The sequence below is a fragment of the Oreochromis aureus genome, linkage group 10 (assembly GCF_013358895.1).
Source record: "Oreochromis aureus strain Israel breed Guangdong linkage group 10, ZZ_aureus, whole genome shotgun sequence".
In the NCBI taxonomy this organism is placed as follows: Eukaryota; Metazoa; Chordata; class Actinopteri; order Cichliformes; family Cichlidae; genus Oreochromis; species Oreochromis aureus.
The window spans coordinates 9,311,915-9,336,535 of NC_052951.1; the positions used below are offsets into that span (position 1 = coordinate 9,311,915).

The following is a 24,621-nucleotide window of genomic DNA, read 5'->3' on the forward strand; positions in this document are numbered from 1 at the left end:
TTGAAGCTCAAGATTCACACAGAAGGCTTTTCTTTTTTTTTTTTTTAAAGATAGTGTACATGTACCTCTCACTCGCCCTTAAGGCCTGCAGTAATCTGCACTCTATCTTCATTCTTGACTCACCACAGTGTCTTTGGAGGCAAAACATTTACAGAGGTTCTGGGTGTCCAAAACCAAATAGAATGACTTGCAAATAGCTTTAAAATATGAGTTTACACGTGCAGGTTATTTGCTTTTTATACATAAGTTAGTGAATTTATAGATTTTCTTGTAAGGAAAAAACAACAACAACAGCAGAAGTCTGAGAATAAGTCAAGTATTAAGTCTGGTATAGGCTACCCTAAAAATGCCATCTTTATATACTCTTGTTGAACATGAACGTGGCTGTTGTGATGATTAAAAGGAAGGCTGTTAAAAAGAAAAACATCATCACAAGAAGCTCCAAAGACCGAAAGAACGACTTCAATGAAAACGCACTGAGCTCAGTTATTCCTCTTCCTCCAGCTAACTTTGAGGCTGTTCCATCAGCAGACGCTAGGAGCTGTCCGCGGTGCTGAATCCTCGGCTTCCTTTTTCTCTCTCCCCCCCTTCCTCTCCATGTGCCGATAGCTCACACAGCCAGCAATCCGCTTACTGAGCGTCCAAATTAAAGAGGGACCTCCGCATTTCACTTGATTATTCTCGACGGTCTTCAGTCGGCGAATTATTGAGGAAGTGCGAGAGCATCCCGCGAGCCTTTGTTTAAAGTCCTCGCCTTGCTTGTTTTTATTCTTTTTTTGTTTTTCCTCCCCTGGAAGTATTCTTCTTCTTCTTAACACAAGGACGTGCTCCGTAGATACGGGAAGAGCGACCTCGACTTTAGTAGACATGTGCGTGAAACAAGGCTGCCAATTTCAGACCCTCTGCACGGTTTTGCTTCTCGCCGCCACCGTGGCCGAAATCCGCGGGCAAGGTAAGAACTTGCGCCTTGGTGCTTTTGTACTTTTCTGGAGAATTTGTTTTTTTTTTTCACCCCTCATTTCGGGGGAAACTGTCGGCTACAAAGCGAAGGCAGAGCTCAATGACACCGGGCTCACGATTCTCAGATCTACAAGTGTGATACAAGTGTTAATGTTTCCAGAATGACTCGTTACCTTTGTTAAGTTTATGACGTACTGCACTACAGCACTGCTTGGGCTAAAAGTTGCGAGAGGATAGTCCTGTTTGTTTTCTCTACTGTACACTGTAAACTACCGGTAGAGGGGAGTGGAATCTGAATTTAAAGCGAGAGGCAAATAAATGAGTGCAAACAGAGCGTGGTCAATTAGAAGTTATGGCGCATCACTGGAGAAATGCGTTTAACAGTCAGTCACATAACAATAGGCTGTCCAGCACAACTTACACAAAGTGGCTTTAATTTGTTCCAAAGACACACACACACATCCACGTGGCCACATAAATAGCATGAAAACAGCCTCTCTCCCCAGCTCAACCAACCACGACTACCACCACCAGGCAAGAGGAAAACTAAATAAGACAACCAAAAACTAAACACCAACAAAGATGAACCTGAACCTAATGATCAATTTTCCAGCAGGATGTTTATTCGGTGGGAGTAAGCAGTCAGGAAGCGACTTGTTTGGGCGCTGAGGTCTGTGTGACAGACGGTGCTCGGTAATAAGACTCTAATCCTTGGGAATTGCTGAAGATTATTGACCAAGCTGTTTGACACAGATGAGTGCTTGTGGGAAGCTGCAACGGATTCATGCACAGTGGCCTTGTCCTAATTATTTCTCTAGTGTGGGCCTGCCCTCTCATCATCTATGCTTTCTGCTGGACACTATCTGTGTTTCCGCTTGTCTGCACAGCTTTACTGTCACCCCCCCCTCTCTCTCTCACACACAGCCCTCTTTTGTGGAAATGATGTATATCTATTATTGTTCAAGTAACTGGATATGGACAAGAGCCACCACAGAAATAGTGAATGTTGAGTTTGCAACTCACAGAAAACACAAGGTGAAACAAATGCATATGAGTTTATTATAAAAGTAGGATTTCTGGATGTTATTTTGCCATTTTTATCTAATGCGAGCAACATGTAAAGTTCTGGGTCAAACAGATGCCGGCAAATCGAATGCCCCTGTACATCCTCTTGTGATGAAGCCTTTTATGAAAGTTGTCCGTTTGGTGCTGAAAATGAACACATTCACGAGCAAATAGTGATTACTAAACAATGCAATAACTGCGAGAGTGCATTCATACTGCCTGGGCTGGTTCAGTCATTACATCTCAGCCCTTTGAAAACTGAACTGCAATTCCACACCAGTGCCTGAAGCAATATTTTACACCATCAACAAAACATCAACTGATTGAATATCTAGTGGGAGAAAGGTGTGCTGTACGGGACAGCATAGACCTTTTATGATTTTTATATAATAAGAGTTCAAATCCTGATCTTTTTGATACACCTGAAATACATTTAGAGCGTTTAAATCTTAATTAGCATGTGAATAAATATACACTCAGTGGTGGAGCACAGAACAATGCCGCTTTGAAAGATGTGTGAATTTTTGACTGTTTTCGGATTCACGATTGCACAGATCCCAGGCACACACCTGCTCTATTCGCCCGCTGCTCGAAACTCTAGGGAGAGTGAGAAATGCAGGGTGCATTATTTTTAGAGCAAAATAAAATTTAACAGCTTCCATTAGCTGCTGTTGCTTACCCAGCAAATGTTCACACTGTAGTAAACTCTCCAAGGTGGGGCATATCAATTTTTAATTCTTGAAAGTTTGCCATTATCAGGAGTTTTGAATGCGTACTCAGTTACAGGAATGATTGACTTTGTAGTTTTGAAGAGGTCCCAATCTCTCATTTGTGCTATGACTTGTTATTATGAACTTGATTAATTTACCTTGCAGGGGGAACACAAAAACAACCATTCATTTTGTTGTCAAGTTTTTTGGAACCGTGCCATTATTTTCCCACCTGAACTGGATTTCTTTTTTTTTTCCAAGAGAAAAATCAATCTCAGGTATTTATTAATGAAACACTTTCATTTAATTTATGATTTTTGCTTGACTCTAATGTTTCAGTCAGTAGACGTAAAGATTGTAAAGATGTATAAAAGACTCTTAATAATAATTACAGTATCAGTCCAAACATATTTGTGCTGGCCTTCGAACAGCACTCAAATCATCCACCTACATATGTTACTTTGGAAACGTATTACTCTGCCCTTTATTTCGTCACATTAATAAGGGGTGATTTGCAGAGAGAGACAGAGGGAGGATCGCTAAAATTCGGACCAGAACCTCCCAGCTAATAAAAGCACCATTACCTGCAAAAACAACGAGGAAAGCCTTCCTGTACAGCCCCTGTATATATCCTATGCTTTTAATTAGGCATTTACTTTTAGTTTGTCCTCAAACATCTCCAGGAGTTCTGTGTGTACTCTGCATGGTTTCCTTACACTTACATATACACTTAGATATCCATGCTTATATTTTCTTCATCTTAAACACAGACAAGCCGACACTGTGTTACGAAAAAGTCTCACTTCATAAATAGACAAGCAGAAAAAAATCTATAAATCATATTGAATATAATTAAAATGCCATTTATGGATTGCAATTTAAACATACTTTATAAACTACTGCATATGTGTCGTGAGAACAATACAAGAAGCAGCATTTTTCATCATATTTGTTGTCAAAGGGTAACAAGCCCTATGCAGTGCTCACTTACACTCTCTGCAGGATTTTGATTGCCTTAATACACAAGTCTGCTGGTCTGACTTGGATAGACAACAAGAAGGTAACAGCTTGAACTTTTATTCAGTGACAAATCAAATTTACCCTCTGATCGACAACGCGTTCTAGCGCTGGGTCAAATCTCATTGTAGGCCATGCAAGAAATGCTAGAGGAGTGCACTGCATACAAAGTCTAAGCAGCCAGAGAAAGAAGCCCACATGTGACAACCTCCTTTATCTACTTAAAAAAAAAGCCAGTCTGCTAAATCAAAATGTACTAAAAAAGCATATTATATTTCGACTTGTTACAAAGTCATTACCAACAAAAACAAAGCAATAACTGAATTTTTTCCAAGAGTATTCAAACAAGTATGCCTAATAAGATGCCGCAGATGTTAAATAGCTCATTGTGCAGTCATTTAGTGTGCAAAGTTTCTGTTGGCCCTGGTGTGAAACTTAAAGTGTTACACAATTTAATGACATTCAGCTGAGCCTATTATCTTTATGCATGCACATTATCCCTGCCTGTTAATAATGATCTGTAGTGATCTGGGAGTTGCAGGAGATGTGTTTTATGTATTCTGAAGTTCATTAAATCAGTGGCGATCTCCTCCTGGCAGACAGAATTCTCATTGACACACCGCTGTTGATTTTAAGAATGTATGTTGAATTTTGTAAATCTTTGTTGTCTGAAAATATAATATTAAGTGTCACGTATTCTGTCGATAAAACAGTTGTAGGCTGATAATAATATTATTCACTTTATGGGAGATTAGATAATGTAAAGCAACAATTTTACATCAACACCACTAACATTTACCCTGCTGTAGTCCCTAAAACTGATGTGTGTTATAAATGAAAATGTCTTTATTTGGTCTTAATAATGGATGAGATGCATATTAAAACCACCGCCAGATACTGAAATGTTGGACTCACAGGAAGGATGAAACACGTTTCCGTGCTTATGCTTTTGTGCTGACACCTGTTACCACTACAGCACAATGAAGCGCCTTTCATTTCAAGCAATTTTTTTTTGTATGCTCATTCAACTCGGTGGCAATTCTTCCTGTTTGTCATACTAATGGTACAGGTTACAGAACAAGCTTTCTGTCTTCCATTGCTGTATGTGTTGTTCTCATTCACATATTCACACAGTTTGCCAAGATCATGGTTATAAGGTGGCATAATTCTGCCTTTGGGTAGATTGCTGCTACGAGCGGAAAAAAATCCAAACATCCTATAATTCCAGGGGAGGTAACAGAAATCATTCAACACCTGTTTGTTGGATTGCCAGTTATTAACTTCATCAAGGGCTATTCAGCATCTGTGTGCTGTCATAATTAGTTTAACTTTCCCAAGGCCTGTCAATGGTAAATGAGAGTCATTATGCCAGAATGCCCCTCTTCAAGGCTTGGCGCCTGCTTGCCTGCCTCAGTCCCTCTCTGTGCCTGTCTCAGTCTCTTTCACTGCCTCCTAGGTGGAGCTCACAGCTTGGCTGAATGCGACTCATTTTCAACTCTTCATGTGCAAATGCCTTTCTCGCTCTGTGAGAATGTTCTATGCATCCTAATTTGACTCATTGCCTCATATATTTTCTTCCTCAAAAAGTGTGGAGGCTTTATTTGTGAAAGGCAAATGGCTATTTTTGGAAGGATTTTTTTTTTTTTTTTGGATTTCATCGCCGTATTGCTGGGATACTTCTCTAACAGCTGGAGACTCATTTATAAAAATGCACTCAGATTTATACTTGTCTTAAGATCATTCCTGGTAGCGTGCTCATGTTTGATTCATGAAAGATGCTGAGCATAAAAAAAACCCCAAACCAAAAAACATTGGTTAAGCAGGTTTATGAATCGATAAATCTCAATCAACTTAAAGTGACAACAGCTGTCTTGCGATTTTTCCTGATGTAATGCCTGCACGAATAAGGGTTTAGTGTGAAACAGCCATAAACCAAAACAGAAAAGCGAACTTCATGGAAGATGAGATTACAGCAATGGCAGAGGTAATGCTAGGTAACATATTATTCAGTGGATTAAGTCGTGGGGTGACAAACAAAGCATAACACGCGGCTTGAGAGTCTGTCTTTGGTGTAGTGAATGGGTAGAAACACAAAACCGTGACTGATGTGTGTATGAGAATGAAGGATGGATACATAATTGCTTACATGAAGTCTTGACTTCAATGAAAGGGATGAGAGAGAAGTTCATCTGTTTAATTTGTCCTTAAGATCAAAACTGATTGTTAGATTGTTTAATAAATGAGGCCTTTCATATAGCGTGACTAACACTTCAAATCTAGATGAAAACTGTGTAAATGACTTGACATGTTTTTAACTGCCCAGCATCTTGTTACTGTGTGGTTAACACACCTTAGGCCAGGTTCTATTAATACTAAAATGATTGGATTGGACTAATCTATTCTAAATCTTAACCTGTGTAAAGCAATACAATGGCACTAATGTGTTAGCTAAGAAAACAAATGTTATCTGCCATACATTCACACTCACGTGTGTGTTTTGCTTTAATATTCATCAGCACTAACATACATCAGTTGTCACTTGGCCATTAAACAATTTAGCAACAGAACCAGTGCAGTTTAAGCACTGAGCAAAGCTGCTCTTTAGTCCTGTACAAGGAAATTATCACATACACACTAGCATGCTAAAAGAATACAGGCACAGTATTAACCAATTATGATTTATGCAATGCAATTTGATTTATCTATCTACACTACACAAAAAAATCAGCCCAAATTTACATGTAAATTTTCCATGTGAGTTTGTTACATAAGTACAATGAATATATTAAAATGATAAATTTAATTGCATCTGGTCAAATGAAATTCACAGGATTGGTATAAATTGAGTTAATACCAATCTATCTATCTATCTATCTATCTATCTATCTATAGTACTTATTTATCTACTAATTGTACATTACTAACCCACCATTTTTCACACATACAGCATTACAGCTAATAGCAGCTGATCTCATTTCAGCCCCAATCAGATGCAATCTATCTATATGTCTATATTTCAGACTAGCTTTTTTTGCTGATAGCGTTTCACAGTCTGTTTGTTTAATCAGCCTGACAGTTTGGATAGACCTGAAATGGGTTCCTGCATCTAGATAATTATGTGAGAGGGTTTTTTTTCTTAACACAATCACCTCTTAAGAGAGTTCAAGTAACATTTTTACAATGAAATTGTCAACACGTATCCTCGGCAAAGGAGAGAGTTTTCCTCCGGAGCGGGACCAGGCAGTCTGAGACTGAATGCTCCCTTTTACAGTAGATGATTTGGGCAGGACCCTGCAGGAAACTGTACGGAGCTAATTTGGGGAAGGGGGATCCATGTCTAATTTATATCAAGTGAATAATAGTGCCCCTGTAGCAAAACTCTAAATGAAGAGATGTCGACCACTTTGTCAAGGCACTACATCGAAGGCTTACTTTGTACCTGTTTTGCCTTTGGCCTTGTGCCTTATCGATTTCGCCAGTTGTACACTGGAGGGTGGGGATGGGATGGATTGGTGGGCGCAATAGCAATAGCAACCACCAGGCCAAGCCTCCTTTCTGCACCTTTTTACACTCTGCCTGGCTGTGTACACACCTCCCTAATCAGGACTGGCGTGTTTTGCGGCTGCAGTGGGGATGGCTCTCCGAAACGATTAGGCCTGGGGACAGCTCCAGCTCTCTTCCCCTCTTCTCCACGCCAGATCCCATCTAGAAAGCATTTCATCTGTGGCAGTGGAAAGGCTTATGTAGGGTCGGAGAGTGCTGTGTGGAAAGCAGCAGCTAATAGGCTGTGTAATGTGTTTGGGGGAGTAGTTTTAGTATTCACAGTTAGTGCTGACCTCTGGCAGGCTGAGCCACCCCCACAGTAATTTCCTATGAAAAGATGTAATTGAATTCATCAGGATGAGTAAACATATTAGAAGGAGCGGAGAAAGATAACAATGTTGTGGATAGATCCAGGAAGGGGATAGTTGCTCACCAAGTAATTGAAAATAGTCAAAGACAAACACAAGCAAAGAAAGTGTGTAGGACGGTGGGAAAAGTTACAGCATTTACGGTAGGGAATGATTTTGATTGTATTTCTTCCTCTCTGTCATTTTAAGCACAAATATTCTCAACTGCCATTATAAGCTCACCCAAGCAGTTTTCTAGTGGAAATAACATCCATCAGTTTGAATCGCTGAGTGCTATAAAGTATCGCAGCCATGCATACATTTTAAAACTTTTATATGTGCGGTGACATCTCCAATACAGACAACACGGAGGAAAGGGCCACGTTTTGACTGTAAGCCTTTTGAGATATATTGAAGTCATGTCCCAGAGGACCTTGTGTATAATTTACAGATATCGAACATTTTCGGTCCAAGCTGCTGCTTGGTGGTCAGGCAATTGGCTGTCAGTTATAAGGCAGTCATCTGCCTTTGGTTCTCTCTTGGTGATTGTGGTCGCTCTCATCTGTCAGAGCAGTAAGGCAGTCTTTAAAAAGAATACTCACCCTTAAAAATGGATTACTTAGCGGGGAACAGCCGGGGCTCTGTTAGACCATGTCATTGATTGCTGGACTATACTGTAGCCCTTAGCTGCAAAAGCAGGTTTGTGCATTTCTGACATTAGATGGTGTGTGAAATAGAAGGTTAGTAGCGTCCTAGTGGAAAAAGAAAAGCTTTGCAGACTCAACAATCCCCTTTACAGTGCATTCTGCATTCTGTTGCTTATCATGCATATTTGTGTTTCAGCTGCATTGGCATGGAATTTGGGACAAATGCTTAGTGAATCCCCGAATAATAGCTTTGGGCAATATAGTAACATTTTCCAACAGCCATTGTGTAACTGTTGATTGCTGATGTATTTACAGAGGTGTGTGCACAGTGCAATCCTGCTAACACCTCTGTTTGTGAAGCAACATGTAAGTATTAGCATGAACTGCAGGGCAGGTTGTTAGTTCAAAAATTTGTTGGACATGGGAATGGAGACTTTCACACTACTGCTTCACTGACCACAGGAGCCCAGTTCTACATGGCACTGCATTGGCTAGTCATTTACCAATCATATACATCAGTGTCTCTGTATAAACTTAAACTCATGGTCAACACAACAATAGAAGAGACATGTTTTATTTTTAGAAATTGTGAGCTACGAGTTAAATTTGCAAGCCCACGAAACAGTAAATCCTTCAGCTTATTTAATTCAGGGATCCAAAAATAAAATAAAATAAATAGATAAATACAATAAAAACAAATTGTACCTCCATGTTAGAATTACCACAGTGGCAATGTTACCATGCTGAATGCACACTGAGTGACTATTTTCATATCTCATTTCTTTTTGTTAATCAGATTTTTTCTCCAAAGACATGAAATAAAGACATAACTTGGAACACTCATTAAGTATTAAACCACAGATAATGTCCAGGCTACATGACTTATCTGAAGTACCTGTTACATTTGTTTTTGTAAAAGAATTCACCGCATTTGATTTGTTGGAGATTTCTCGGCTCAAATGGCATTAAGATGTGATTTCCCTGCATTCAACTGCTCACGGTTCTGTTTTCTTTTTTTTTGGCATGTTGATTTAGTGAATCCATTGTGTTTGCATTGAAATAGAAGTGTATTTAGAGGGATATGTCTATGCACATATTGTCATTGTTAAGTTAAGACGTTTGCCTTTTAAATGTGGATTCCCTGATGCCCTATAAGGCCTGTGCTTTCATGCGATGTGAATCTTAAATTATTTAAATCCCTTAAACATAATTTATACCCCAATAAAATCTAACTCAGGCATAAAACTAATACCTGTAATCAGTTTTTAAACAAATGATGACTCCTTTTATTCAATTTTAAATGACACTAATTGAAAAAAATAACCTCTTTGCCTTTTTTTATGCTTTCTTAGTATATTTGTTTAATAGTTTTCTTTTTCTCTTTTGTAGTTTTTCTTCTGTGAATTTATCTTTATTTAATTTTTCATTTTGCATTAAGATGAAAAATTCCTTTTTGACTTCTCATTTGACCTAGACGTTTTTAACATAGCCTAGTAGCTTGGAGTGTATGTATTCAGTCCATGAGGCCTTGTCGTGTATTTTGAAAGATTAAATCTGAATTATTAAGGCAAAGAGAGACAGAGAAGGAAATCTGACAGTAGGCGATCAGCATTGCAATGACCAGACAAGACCTCACACATAGTGTATACACAAAAACCCCAAAGTGCTCAAGATCTGGCTGGGTGGGAATAAGCCAGATATTTTTATACCAGTTTTTGGAGTGCTCTCCCTTGTGATAAAGTGTTAACATCATTCCTTTTATGAGAACAGCTGTAAATTAACTGTAATCCAGATAACATCACATTTTCTGTCATGCTCTCATATAATAAGAACATAAAAGAAAAATCACCTGCTTGAAAAGATCCCATTGTGGAAGTGAGCTATTGAAATATACTGCAAAACAGTATTATCAACCCAACCATGCTTGTAATGTAAATGTCTTATGTATAACTATAGTTTGAATATTGCTACAATCAGATCGTTATGTCTTTTTACTTACTATCTTGATTTCTCAGCTCCTCTGGGAGCTTAGTGTGCTCGCCAACCTTTTGGCTACAGGAAAATGAAAAAAATAAATACCATTAATATAATGTGTATAAGTTTAACAAGTAGAATTTCTACAAATGCAAATACTTTCGGTGATTTAACATTGCTTCATTGCAATCCTGTTCATGCACGATTCTGCATCAGGCCTAGATGGTGACTGCTTTGTTGAATCAAACTTGCAACATGCAGACAGGAAGGTAGAGATTGAGGAAGAGGACTTGATATGACAGGAAAATTATAAACAAAAAAAATTCTAGAAAACAGAGAAAGCACAGGCAGTAAACAGGTAACAACGGGAATCAAACAGGCAGACACACAGCTGTAAAACAGATAAGGGAAGCAGGAAAAATAAGAAGATGCAGCTTGGGACACAAGCAGCAGGTCAAAAAAGCCGGTTAGGGGATGAGTCACAGGTGCTCAGGTTAGTGGAATAGTGTGGACACCAGGGGCTGAACGCTGAACGCTTTATAAATCTGAAAAAAAGAATCTGTATGCACATTTTTTTTATTTGCCCTTGTGAATGCACGCAGTTCTTGTACACTGAGTACATTGTGGACAGGTTTATTAACTGAAGACATTTTGACATGTGTAAAAATAAAGTTATTGATGTGCAGATTCCTTTTGTGCACTCTGACTCACTCGGGCAGTTGAAAAGACTAGAAAAGGAATATAATTCTGAATAGTGAGATCTTTCTGATGTTTTGATGTGCTGAATACTCTTTCATGTACTACATGATGCACTTATTTGTCTAGTATGTTGACAGGTTAGCCTTTGACTGCAGTTGTGCTAGCTAAAGCAGTTTGCAACATGTCAAACCTCTGACCATTCATCATGGTTGATACAATGAAGAAAATGTAACATACATGAAAACTTTAGCTGAATTGCCTGCTGAATGAGTCAACTGTTAGTTCCACTGCATCAGTCTAAAGTCATACCAGTTAATTATGAACATGTGGAGGGTCTACATTTATATGTCTACATGTCCATATGACTACATACAACATTTCTCTACAGGGGAGAGCGACTTTGAACTTCTTCACTTCCTTCTTGCACAGCATCTTCCCAAAGTGCAATTAAAGGATTGAAAGATCCTCCATGATGGCATACGCGGAATCATGGGAGGAGAGAGGAAGCATAAGTTTGCATAATGAAAAGCACCCTATGGGTGAGTCTTTTTGCTGCACCGGGGCAAGCACATAATGAGCTGTTACATATCTCAGAGTCTCTGAATAAATACTCTTGGGCAGAATCTGGAAAGGGAAACAAAGCAGAGTTCATATTTTGAAAAGCTTTCTAGTACAAAGAGTTGCCTCTGGTGATAATATTATTAGAATTTTGACCTTTTCGAAGAATTCCCCTTGAGGTTGAGGTCGTCTTAAAGATACAAGTTAATCACAAAGCATCTTAGTCCTCTAGAGAACTCCTAAGGTGAGACTATAGGAATTAGGAGTTGGCAGGAAGTCTTTGGAGAGACTTAACAGCTTTTAGCTCAAAGGAGAAAATGGCAGAAAGACAAAGGACAAATGTTCTCTAAATATGAAATAATAGCAAGGAAATGAAGTGCTCCAGATTAATACCTAGAGGGATGTTTGTGGTCACTCTCAAATAATCACTCCAAATCTCTAAAATGAGGCTACTTTGGGATTTTCCCTTGCTACAAGGGGATGCCACAGCAAGTAGCTCCACATGTTTGAAGAGATTAGCATGCCTGACTGGAATTGAACCAGGAACCTTTCACTTGTCAAAGTTCTGCATTAGCCACTCCACCACTGATAACACTTCCATAGCTGTCAAGCAACTTTCCAAAATGATTAATACACATACATTGTGCCTGCCCCCATTTAAGCAGACGAGCTCTTGGCTGACCTTCTCTCTTGAATATCAACATCAGCGGCATAGAATTCAGTGAAGCCTGTTTTGCAGAAACAAAAATACCAAGATGCTTATCTGCAAGCAGCCTCGAAGAAGGCAAAGAAAATCCTCACACGGGGTATTTTTATGAGTAAGTGTCCATGCTACTACCAGCCACTCTCGCATAGCTCGCTGTTTCTATCGCTCTATTTTACATGGAATATGCTTCCACAGCCACATATTTTTCACCAGGACAAAAGGAGCAAAAAGGGAATTTGCAACACACGAGTGCAACTCTTGAAGTAATGACTGGGTTAGACTCTCCAGTGCATCCTGTCTTTCTCATTCTCCGTTTTTGTTCTTTTCTGTTTTCTCTTTTTGCATAGGTAGCTCTGCTTTTTTCTTCTTTTTTTTTGCTGACATTGAACTCATATATAGTGTAGCATAAAAGTCATATATTTCAATGTGAAGACTAGAACATCTTCAAAGAACAAAGCTGTTAGAGTGTATCCTTTGTTTTCACACTAAGGATTGGGCCTTGGCTCCCCTGAGGTATAGCTGGTAATAAACAATTTGACAAGGAGGGTGCAAAACTGGGAACAGAGTTACAAAGACATGGAGGAAAAATAAGCCAGAGTAATGGGGGATCCCCAACATCTATTTTCTTATATCAAATTTAGGATATCCCAGCTATTATTTGGCAATATTGTTGGGGTAAGCAATAACAAAGACACCGTGTTGAATTAGCAACAGGCAACATAACTAAAAGCTGAAAATGTCATTTCGTGCATGTACACAGCAGCAGGGCAGTTGGTAAATAGCCTTTCAATGTCAGCGACCATTCCAGCTCGTAGGTGACATGTTTGCGTTGAGCTGAATTTGTTGTTTACCCCTGTCATAGTTTCGCTTGGCGAGTAGACAAACCCAGAGGTTCTAGAAGGTTTTAGTAAAGCTGGAAAAAAAAAATCTCATCACAAAAGTGCACCACTTGGCTCCAGTGCAATTACCCTCTGTAAATGAAGCTCAGCCTGTCCTGTGAGAAGCTTACCCTCTGTGCAGGCGGTTTGCACATACATTGTGTCAACAAAGTAGCACAGGCCTCTGTTTGGAAGGTGTGAGGCTGTTTACCTTTGTTGCTGTGTGGATTGATGAGGTAGCTCAGGCAGAGGCAGGGACATGATGTGAATAGTTGGTGTATTACTGTGGAAAGAGGTGTTTCCCCTCAGAGGCGGCTAACTGAGTTTGACAAAGCTGTTTCTGCTGAGAGGCTGTAGGGACGCTCCCTGGCTCTGGTCCAGGGACCTGATGCCTAAAACTCTGTGTAGATTCCAGATGAAAGCCGTGTGTACGCATAGAGGCAGAAATGGGCAAAACTATTCTATTCGTGTGATTTATTAAGCCGTGCGTGTGTTTGGTCCGCTTATAAATCTCAGTAATCGGGAAATAGTACGCACGTGCACTAGCCTGGTTTCCATTCCTATATCAGACAGATGTGGATGCTCCTTTAATTAGTCATTTGTATGTAAAAAACGCCATTTGCACCACATGCTATTAGACATGGTGCTGAAAACAACAGCAAAAAAGAAGAAATGTGATTTCAGCAAATTGGGGACAGTTGTGAAATACTGAAATGAAATGTTTTTTCTGGTGGTGTTTTGAAATCACAAGCAGAACAAAAACTCAGGACAGGAAATAAAAGGCTTTAGCTTTGGAAGTTAAGGGCAAAGCTTTAAAATAAAAAACGCTCATCCCAATTATTTAAAATACAGATTCGATATGAAAAATTGCAGATATTAATATGGGATTGTGAGTGCGTGTGACTGTGTGTGTGAAAACAAAATATATATTAAATGCAAGATCTGTGAAATTGCCTGTTTCAAGTTAAATTCTGTCTTGCTTTGCTTTTCCATTTCCACTTTATCGTAACAGGCTTGACTTGCCTAAAAATATTTGTGTAAGAATGGTCTGAATTGTGCGTGAGATGTGTACATTTGTACTGAGCTTTCTCCCTTCACAAATATCAGTTTATATCTGCCACAGTTTCTGTGCAGGATGTTCATACACACCGCCTCAGGAGCTCTCTCTCTCTTTAAGTAATGCAAGTTAGTCTACAAAACTATGTAATGCCTTACTAGCATGACGAATGTGGAATAATGATCTAATGGTTTGAGATCTGTGTTTTCTTTCTGTGTATTTATATTTTTAGGTTTTGGGAACAACTCTAGAAAGGTCTGCTTTTGAATAATAATCCACAATGTAACTTGAAAATCAACCCTGGAACAAAAGGGAGATTGCTTCATTCCTTTCAGTCCATGCCTGTTTTTACTTGGTCACATCGATTTTTACTTCTTTTCGTGTGCAGCGGATTCCCTTTAAATCGGTCTTTCTTGTTAGATTATTGATTTATTCTGCTTTTGGTGATTCGGGATTGCCTGATGGTATTTGGATGGCATATAGCCATCCCTGTGGCTTTTATAGGGGACAAACCACAGTGGTTTCTGCACAGCTTTGACTGCCAGGAAAATTGGATTAAACTTCTGCTGTGATTTTGGAGTCATTTTATTCTGTTTCTTTTCCTTTCATTGTCTGTATGTGAGCTATGTCTCAGCATCCCTTGCCATTTCTGAGTGTGCTCTGTGCAACCTACCACCCTGTTGTTTTAACCTTCGAAACTCTTAACAAAGTTAACCACAGACTTGACTTGAATGCACTCAACTGTAAAAGAAAGAGAAAGGTTACCCCTTAAACCACTGGGACTGATGAATAAGCATTTCCTACTACAGTCAGTTCAAATTCTTATAAAGAGAAATATACAGACTAATTGAGAGTCAAATTTGAGTTCAAACATAGGGATTTCAGGGATTAGATGGTTACTAGACACAAAATTGATGTCACTTTATATTATAAAGTAAAGACTTTACAATAATAGAAAGAGAACCCCCAACAATCAGACAACCTACTCTGAGCAAGAATTTGGTAACGGCGAGAAGAAAAACCTCCAGCAGAACCAGAAAAAGGGAAGGGCAGCCATCTGCCGTGGCCAGTTCATGGGTGGGGTTGAGGGGAGGGAGACAGAATAAAGACTCACTGTGGAAGAGAGCCAGAGATGAATAATAACTAATAATTAAATGTAAATTGGTGTATAAACACACACAGTGAAAAGAAGTGAGTAAAGAAGCCCCCAACAGCCTAGGCCTATTGCAATGCAGGGTCACCTGATTCAGCCCTAAAAGCTGATTTTCTTTCCTTTATCAAAAAGGAAAGAAAAACAAATGGTACCAAATATAATTTATTGGGTATTTTGGGTAGTTAACAGATATTGGATCTTATTTAACAGAGTGTTTCAGATGTTTCACCGACTTAAAAAATGTTCTATAATGGTTCGTTGCAATGTTGAGGTTAAGATGTGTTAAATTTATCTTTGGTTGACATTTCACTCCTTTTAAAACATACTGCATACACGGTTCAGTGAGGAGGGAGGAACCAGACGCAGGACACTGCAGGCAGTGTGCACAAAACCAAAGGCACCCTTTACAAGTTTTTCAATAAAGGTTACAAAAATAAGCCAGATAAAAGTCGGGAAGTGGTGGGAGCAGAGTCCAAATGAACGAGTACAACAAAAGGCAACAACAAATCCTGTGGTTAACACATCACACGCTGAGATAAACACAGACGAACTGAGGGTGCCGCATGGACTATAAATACACCAAACAAAGGAGGGAAGACAGGAAGTACTGACATTTGAGCTTTCAAAATACTACAGGAAACAAAACAACAAATAAAACAAAAACACTGTTAACTCACTGGTGAGTGCAGCTTTCACATGTTTACTGTTTCAGTGTCATAATTCATCTTTTTTCTTTCAAACACAACAACAGGAAAAAAAGAAACACGATTAAGTTACCTATTAAACGCACTGTGTGTTTAACAGCTAAAACTGCAACGCACAGACAAAATATTTCAAAACATGAAATGTTTCTGTGGACAAAAAAAGAGAAAACACCCCTTTACCTTCTAAATAAACAAACACATTTTGAAATAGTCAATTTTCTTTTCCCTCGCAAAAATCTATTATGAGCAAAACGATCTGTCTGTCTTTACGGTTTGCTTTGAAGAAGCTAAAACAAAACTTATTGACCAAGCCACACACTGGCAGACAAAGCAGGTGTCATATTCAACCCTTTCATTGACTCATGAATGGATTCTCAGAAAAGAAGTGTTTTAATAGATCCTCGGGGGTGGGGGAAGAAAAAAAAAAACCCAACCCAAAACACCAATCTGGCTGTTTCCATGGTGATATGAGTGTGGCTTGTTAGCTTGCAGAAAGTAATTGCTGGAAGAAACTTTAGTTGAAATAAAGCGGATGCAAACAATAGTAAAAACATTAAGGAGCCCTCATCCTTTAATTAAAACATCTCATCAAAGCCGAAAAAGCAGTAGGCAGAGTAAAAAAAATAATAACACGGCATACAAAAAGTATGGAACGATTGCTGGAGCAGAGTGGCATAAAAGGTTGTAACAAAAAAAAAAAAAGGGTCAGTGCATGCATACAGCAGACAGCTCTGCCATTACGCAAATGGATCTGGAAAGGCACTTCAGTATGTTTGCTCTTTGTCTCAGGCCGTCTGAGGATTTGGTGAGCTTGAAGACAAACAGCCCCTTGATCTGAAAGCTCAGAATCATGGAGAAGATACATCAAAGCCCGCTCCTTCTCTCTGAGAAGCTTCCGTTAGAGTCAGGAAGATTGAGGGAAGGAAGGAGAGATAAAGGAGGAGGAGAACAGAGGGCAAAGTTTGTGTGTGTGTGTGTGCGCGTGCCTGTGTATGCAGTGTGTGTAATTAGGGTGTTTTTTTTTCTGGTAAATGCGTAGGGTCGGAGATAGATCTGCTCAGAAAAGCGGCAGAAGTAAATCCCTCTATGTGGGTCTCGCATCCCCTCAGTCACACAGGCTTCACGGCCCCTGTCAGACGCTGCGAGACAACATGAGGTCTGCTAAATGATGTGCGCAAATTAGAACTTGAAAATGATACATCTGCTTCTTAAGTCAAGAAAGAAAAAAATAAAAATTGTGTAACGATTTCACCCGTTGCTAATATGAGTATGGCGGCCACATTTGACTCACTCACATTAAAGTTTGAGAATTTTAACTTTGGAGGTTTTTCTGGCTTCATCAGCCAAATCAATAGCTGCAGCACATTTCGGAGAGCGTCGAAGAAAAGAAAATATTATCTCACATTAAGTTTATATTTTATAAAGCGTTTAGACCCTCGCAGGTTCTTGGCTATGCTCGGCATTCAGTTAATGATTAAGCAGAAAGCTGTCCTTCTGGCCTTTATTTGAAACACTTCCTGTGAGAGAAGCTTCTTAAATTAATTATGTTTGCCTAATGAATAATTAAGCCGGGGGAAAGATAATTTGGTGTTATGCAGTGAGCCAGGCCATTGTGCGTGTAGAGGAACCGGCGCTCCGTGTGCCGGGCTGATTTCACATTGGGAGTGTGAAATGAGAATTAGCAAACAATTTGCCTCCTGTTTCATCCTTCACCATGACTAAAACATCACTGCTGATTATGTCTTGACAAGTGTCAATACGGCACGCCTGTTTGTTAACTGTACCAGACACAGGTTGTTTACACGGCTCCATTGTTGCGCTTCTCAATCGGATCCTGCCGCTGATTCACAGTTGGAATGAAGGCAGACAAATACCACCGAGCCAGATTGTACAGTCGCATAAGTTGAGGCAATGTTTTAATGGCAGCAGACATAAATGGTCGTTAATAGCATCTTTTCTGTTGAGGGGAGACACAGATGATGATAGAGATTAAGCCAAGAGAGAAGGCATTTAATTATCTAAGTCATGCCAATTGTTACAGCTGAATAAAACATGGGTGAAGGGTTCTAAGATAGCACACAATCCTACAAGGCAGTAAGGTTTGTAATTAGTTTTTCTCTCAAGACCCTAGTGTTGTTCCACATAATACATTTATGAGAGAAAATTTCATGACATTATTTTTTGATTTTACTGACTTTTTACACTCATTTTCTTCCTCCTTTCTCTTGCAAAATATAACACAATCTGTCAGTTGAAAGCAGCCTTCTTGAGGTTGTTTAATACTTTTGTAACACATTTCTAACTTTCACAGCTCATTTTTTGATAACATATCAAATCAAGCAGAAGGAGAAATTGGAATGTGTTAAGGTATCCTTCTTTATAATACACACACCTAGCTTAGATACAGTGAAACAAGGCAAACACCGCTGACAGTTTCAATTTTGGTGCCCCCAGTGATTTATAGGCTCCATGAGTTAGAGAGAGAGGGAAAAAAGATAGAGGAACAGAAGGATATAGACACACACCCATTCTATCTCTTTGTCTCCTTTTCTCCCCCTCTTTATCCCTCCCTGGTTATAAAGACACGCCAAGAAATCATTGGCTCAACAGAGAAAGGGCAAATCCTCTTCAGCCAATTTAAATTCTCCTGAGCACACGGTTCAGACTATTCCAAACTAATTAATAGACATGTCATGAATAAAAACACTTTGATTATGAAAAGAGGTTGCCCTCTGCCTCCTTTTAGGCTTGTCATTAGTATGAGGACACATGTGGTGAATGGCTCGAGTGTTGGTACCAGCAGACAGAGACAGCCACAGATGCCCTCTCTTGATTAAATTTTTCACTCCATGTTTTATTCAGCGCCGACTGCATGCACCCAGTACTGCGGTCTGTGATTAGCTCTACCTGTACCAACAGGAAAGCTGGGGCCAGAAGGACCAGGAGGGCAAAACCCATTCAAAGAGCAGGACACAAAGACATGTGACCCTGGAGCCCGCTCTCACACAGATGCACTTCATCACCCACTACCTTCCTGCTCTCAGTCAAAGTGACATACAGTGCAGATCCTCCTGTTCTTTAGAACCTGCGCTCGCTTAGTTTTATTTATGTGGCTGCTGCTGTGCACTGTGAAGTCGTGGCAGCAGAACACTCATAAGAATAAATTAGTTCTTAGGAAGCAGCGGGCAACAGTTTGTCTACCGGGATCAATTAATAGTGAGTGTTTACATTGTTTGCGTGACTCTTTTTCTTTGGGATTTTGGTGACAATGACTTTGCTGTGTGCACCCATATTGTTACATTTATAAAAAAGCCTTTGAAATTCTTAATATTAATACTGCTACTACTATTATTAATAATAAAAATAATAATGATAATCCTAGTTAATTAGTCATTGGTAACAATTACAGGCCATTTTAGATATGCTGCTATTTATATTTAGATCTAAAATCTTGTTTTAAAAAACAAAAACCTACTTTATCCTTATATGACAATAGTATAAGTATGACACTCCGTTGCAATGATTTACGGGGGTATTAGTTTTCAGAAGGGAAACATCACACACCATGTACAGTCAAGAATGGATGCATGTGGGAGTTGTTAGTGTTACACTTGGCTGCTTTATTGATCGTGTGGTAGTAGCGGAACATCAGAGGGACATGCATGGTCTCACAGCTGTTATGGATGACTCTGTGGTGCTGCATGTTGCACTGCAAAGAGGGTCTGCCTGTCAACATGTGGTCTTCAGCTCAGCTGACTTGTCCCAAAGGGGAAGCAAACCCCCTGCAGGAGCCATCTGTATCTTGGACAAGACTATCCATCATCCTCACTGCGGTGCTCAATTTAGGGGTTCTGTGCAGACAGCTCCGAGCGGCATTGAACAGCTTTACATGTACGTGTCGGTAATGAGAGCCCTTGAAACCTGCTCTCAAAGCCAGCCTCAAGGGCTAAAGGGAATCAATGAGCCAGTCCCCGAGGCTCAAACCACACCTATGTTTCATCTTACAGTGTTGTTCCAAATATGGGTATCTGCAGTACACCGTGCAGCAACATTAATTAAGAGAAGAGGCAGATTAGTGTGTTTAGTATTGTACAGTATCATACAGCCATGGCATCTGGGTCAGTAACTCTCAAATAAGCTGTGGTATTTGAGTCTTGTGTGAAGATTTCACAGAAAATTGAATCTGTCACTGCAACTGTGGATTGTGATACATGGCATCTAAAACAAAAACACTTAGAATACCACATTACACCCAGGAAACTGCTGAAAGCAACCCTGAAACACTTTATCAGTCCATTTTTACAACTCCTCTGACTTGATTTCCCAGTTGCTCTAATGATCTATTCATGCTCTTTAATATTTTGATCAGAGCAATGGTCTCCTTGTGGCACTCCAGCACCATATTTCTTTTCTGTTGTTCTTGTGGAATTTACACAATGTTTGCATTTATTTTAGCAGTAATGCAGACTTATAGCTCCCATTCATTTGCATCCCAGGGGCAAAAAGCTGTGTGGGGAAGGGAGGATTATATGCAGTTCTTGGAATTGCATTAACTCATGCTTGAGGGCTGCCTGCTGCAACCAGAGAAAAATTCTTCTCATTAATTTCTACAACCTAGACTCCTCAGGTAACCTCCAGACAACAAGGCTGCTTGTTTAAACTTAGGATACCACTGGCCATTGCTAGGAAACAAATACACATATACGTCAAACAATCAGCTCTGCCTTTGATGCGGTGCAGAACCAAGAAACTTTACTCAGAGCCCCTGAAGATCATGCCAGAGGTAAGAGCTGATTTCTTTTACAGTCATTCCAGTTTTATAGCATGATACACACCCCACAGAGGATTATTAATAATCTATTAAAGATCTGGACGAATCAATTTCAGCTCCCAGCACAAATGCACTTAAAATGGCTCTACAGTGTGTGATCTCAATCCAGGAAGGCTTTCAGTTGTAATGATTTATTTATGATGCATTTATTTATATTTAACTGAATCTTGGTTACAAACTATTAATGAAACTCCGTCCACCACGCTATAATTCCTTCATGCAACCCAGCGTAAGCTGTTGTGGTGGTAATTGGTATGCGTGCAGTCTGACACATAACGGCCGTGTCTTTTCACTGGGTGTAAAAAAAATAACCCCTTTTGAATTAGGGGATGCAACATTAGATCAGATTTCAAATGCATTGCTTTTGTGAACTGTAAATCATCTCGTATTAATAGCGTAGCACCCCGCTTTTCATACAGCTGCATCTTAAAAGAGCAAGATCTGTCAAAAGCTCTGCAGTTTTACTTTTTAAGCCGTGCGGACGAAATATTCCAAAACCATTTAAATTCTGCTTGCTTGTCCTCACCAAATATTTTGAGGTTAGCCCTTGGAAAGAATGTAGTCTTGGGTAAACAACAATATTTGCAGCTGTACAAGGGAACGTTGGAAGGTAGAAAACAAATGGAAAATGTCTACAAGTACAAAAAACTACAAAAGAGCCATTATTGTAGCATTCTTGCCATATAACAAGAATACAAGAACAGACATTTTTTTCTTTTTCATAGCTTTTATCCATCAGCATAGTCCTATATTTTTATTTCCGATCGCCCATCCAGTGGTAAATCCATGCTCTACTTTTGCCCTGTTTATCCTAGTTTATTGATAGAGTGAATCAATAAGATCCTCTCTGATGTCCTCTGTCCACATCAAGACAGTTTGAACCAGCATTACAATTTGAACTTTTAAAAAGAAACTTTTTAGAAAACATCTTCCATCCCCCCGAATGCAGCATTTACAGTTTCTACTATTGATTTTAAATGTCTGTAAGTTGTAGGCAATTAAATTTGCTTGTCAAATGTTTCTGTCTTTGGTTATGTTAAAACTGCTTTCTTGAACCCGAAAGAAACAGAATGAGATCCCTCTCTGCCTCACACATATCTAAACCCATTTCTAATTTACCAAAAAATATTAGAGAAAAAATAGCAGCCAAGGAAAACCTCAGAGCCAAGAGAAGCAACATTTCTGAGAAGTGCCATAAGGGTTCAAGAAGCAGCAACAATCTCTTAATGGCTGCTGATGATAGCATGTGGTCTGTCACTGTACAGTGTACATGGCTTTCGGCTTGCTAGAGCACAGGACTCCATGGGACAAGCTTGTTGTCTGACAGTCTAAAAGTCCCTTTCCACGGGCTTTCAGTATGTTTTAGAAAAGATTTTCAGATTTTACTGCTTATATTAGTGAAGCGTGGTGTTGATTCTCTACTTATATTCTGACCTCTTAGCACCAGATATTCTTTGAGAACAGAGAGAGCAGAGGTCTTTGGCCTGGTCTAGGGGCCCAGCTGAAAAACTAAAGGGGACATTGCAGTCAGGGCCCCGATCTGCCCAAGGAAATCACATCAGCTGAGTCAGTGACCTCCTTTGGTCTCTTCTTTAAAAATACTTGGGAAAGAGTCTCTGAGTTTTACTCAAGTTTTTTTTTTTTTTTTTAATTTAGCTTGAATGCTATTTATTTATTTAAGAAATCTCCCTTTATTTTCCCATACTGACATTTTCATGCACATTTTTTTTGTAATCATTGTAGTGGTTTACACTTTTGCCTAACAAACGAAAGGTCCCTGGTTGGATCCTGGGAAGAGACACAAATCCCTTTGGGGTTGGGTCAGGAAGGACATCTGGCATAAAAATCTGCCAAATCAAATATGCTGTGGTGACCCTATGTGAATAAGGAAACAGCTGAAAGTAGCTTTTTCTTTTCTTTTTCCAAAAACGGACTATTTTATTGCTCGTCTGTTTTATTTTGCTGCCCTTGTAAAGCACTTAGTAAAGTGGATTTTGAAAAGTGCTCCATAAATAAAGATTATGATTATTACACAATTAATGTCTGTCTAAGCCGCTATGTCCTGGTGAAAGCTTGTATCAGACACACTTTAACTGCCTGGATTCAAAGTCTGTCACTGATGCATTTATCTGTGCAGCAGGTTGAACAAGCAGAATCTACTTCGTGTCAATTAATTCGATCACCATCAGCTGACTACTGAGCGCTGATGGTACTCTCAGAGACCACGGGGGTTTCAGCCAAAAAAAAAAAAAAAGATAGGAGGATCCTCCTGGCAGGAGGGGTGAAATGTCATAGCCCACTGCTCGGGCCAGATGATGCTGAGTTACACACCAACTTGGCAGCTCGAGACAAGATAGCTGCAGCTTATCACAAGTAAGCTCAGGGAACGAGGCCAGTGGGCTTTCCCACATTTTGTGTTGTTGTACTGAGTCCACATCTCTACATTACAAATCTCATTCTTCATGGTGGTTTGCTGAGCTTTCATACAGTTTCTCAATAATCGCATAGGCTGGTTGGCAACAAATCTAAATCCCTCTCCTACAGGTTCCCAATTCCATGTGCGATGCCTGATGTTGCACATTACTGCAGCCACTAGTCAGCTCCCACTGACTCAACTTATACTGTAAGATGTAAGATTAGAGGATGGAGTTAAGTCTGGTATCTTAACAAAAGAAATGCTAAAGCATGCAGAAGAATAGCTTCAGCTTCAGCTTAAATTAACCTAACTCTGGCATTTTTGGGAATATGAAGCACAGAACATAAACCTCAGCAGGACCATACTTCCATTGTACTTCTAGTTATTAGTGTGTTTTTTTTGTATTTTGTTACTTTTTTTCATTCCACTTGGTTTTGCGAGATGTGCTTTGACAGAAGCAAATCTGCACAGACATGTGATGTCAATGAAATACATATTTTAAAAAGCCAAATGTAGTGCGCTTTTGTTAATACAGTATTACTGGAAAGTTTCAAGTTTTATCACACTGAGATATTTAACTGTGGAATGCTTTGAAACCAGTTGTCTTCAGTTTCTATCAGTGCATTTAGCTCACATGATTTGTAAGCTTATGTTTTGCTTCTATTCTTAGGCAGCCCCCAGAGGGGCCCTTGCTTTTATTTGGATCACACAAGACTATATCCTGATTTTTCCAGTGATCATGCGCTTCCTCACCATCTGTCGGACTAACAGCAGGCCTTCCTATAGACAAACACCTACCTAGATTGTCAAAAATGTAGGGAAATACCTCCACAACATAGATCCACCCATTTGTTATTTTCTGATTATTCAATTCAGGGTTGCAAGAGGGCTGGAGCGATAGGTGGGGTACACCCTGGACAGGTAGCCAGTCTGTCATAGTGCTAACACAGAGAGACAGACAACCATTAGTTGTTAGTTAACTCAAAGTTGTCTGTGTCTTTTTGGAGACAATGTCCTTCATCAGCTTTAATGAAAACATTGAAAACAAAAATGAGATTTTCTGAATATCTGCAAGATGTTTAGCTCCCGCATTTAAACCTCGTGGGTGTTTGTGTGTTCATTCTCACCATGTCTGTATCTGGAAAATGTGTGTGTGTGTGTTCGCCGTGTATGAATCATGTGTGAACAGTCGAACATGTGGCCGAGGGACTGTCACTAATAACAGAAATTACATTTTTGTAGATAAACATATGGAGATTGTGGGCTGTGAAATTGACTTCAGGCTGTGAAATTAAAGAAAAACAGAAAAAAAACCCCACGAGGTGATAGCTCTAGTTGTTCAGAGGAGAGTCATAC

At 39.5% G+C, this 24,621-nt stretch overlaps 1 protein-coding gene across 2 annotated transcripts in view; it reads left to right on the plus strand.

The window, feature by feature from the left end:
* Nucleotides 1-493: 493 nt before the first annotated feature.
* Nucleotides 494-24,621, plus strand: part of LOC116313116 (seizure protein 6 homolog) — a 91,231-nt gene continuing 67,103 nt past the window's right edge. The window contains exon 1 of one of the 2 annotated variants that reach the window (XM_039618935.1): nt 494-952. In XM_039618935.1, the coding sequence (XP_039474869.1) occupies nt 868-952 (85 nt within the window). In that variant the 5' untranslated portion in view covers nt 494-867. The remainder of the gene's footprint in view (nt 953-24,621) is intronic. The other variant, XM_031730685.2, reaches the window with a different exon arrangement.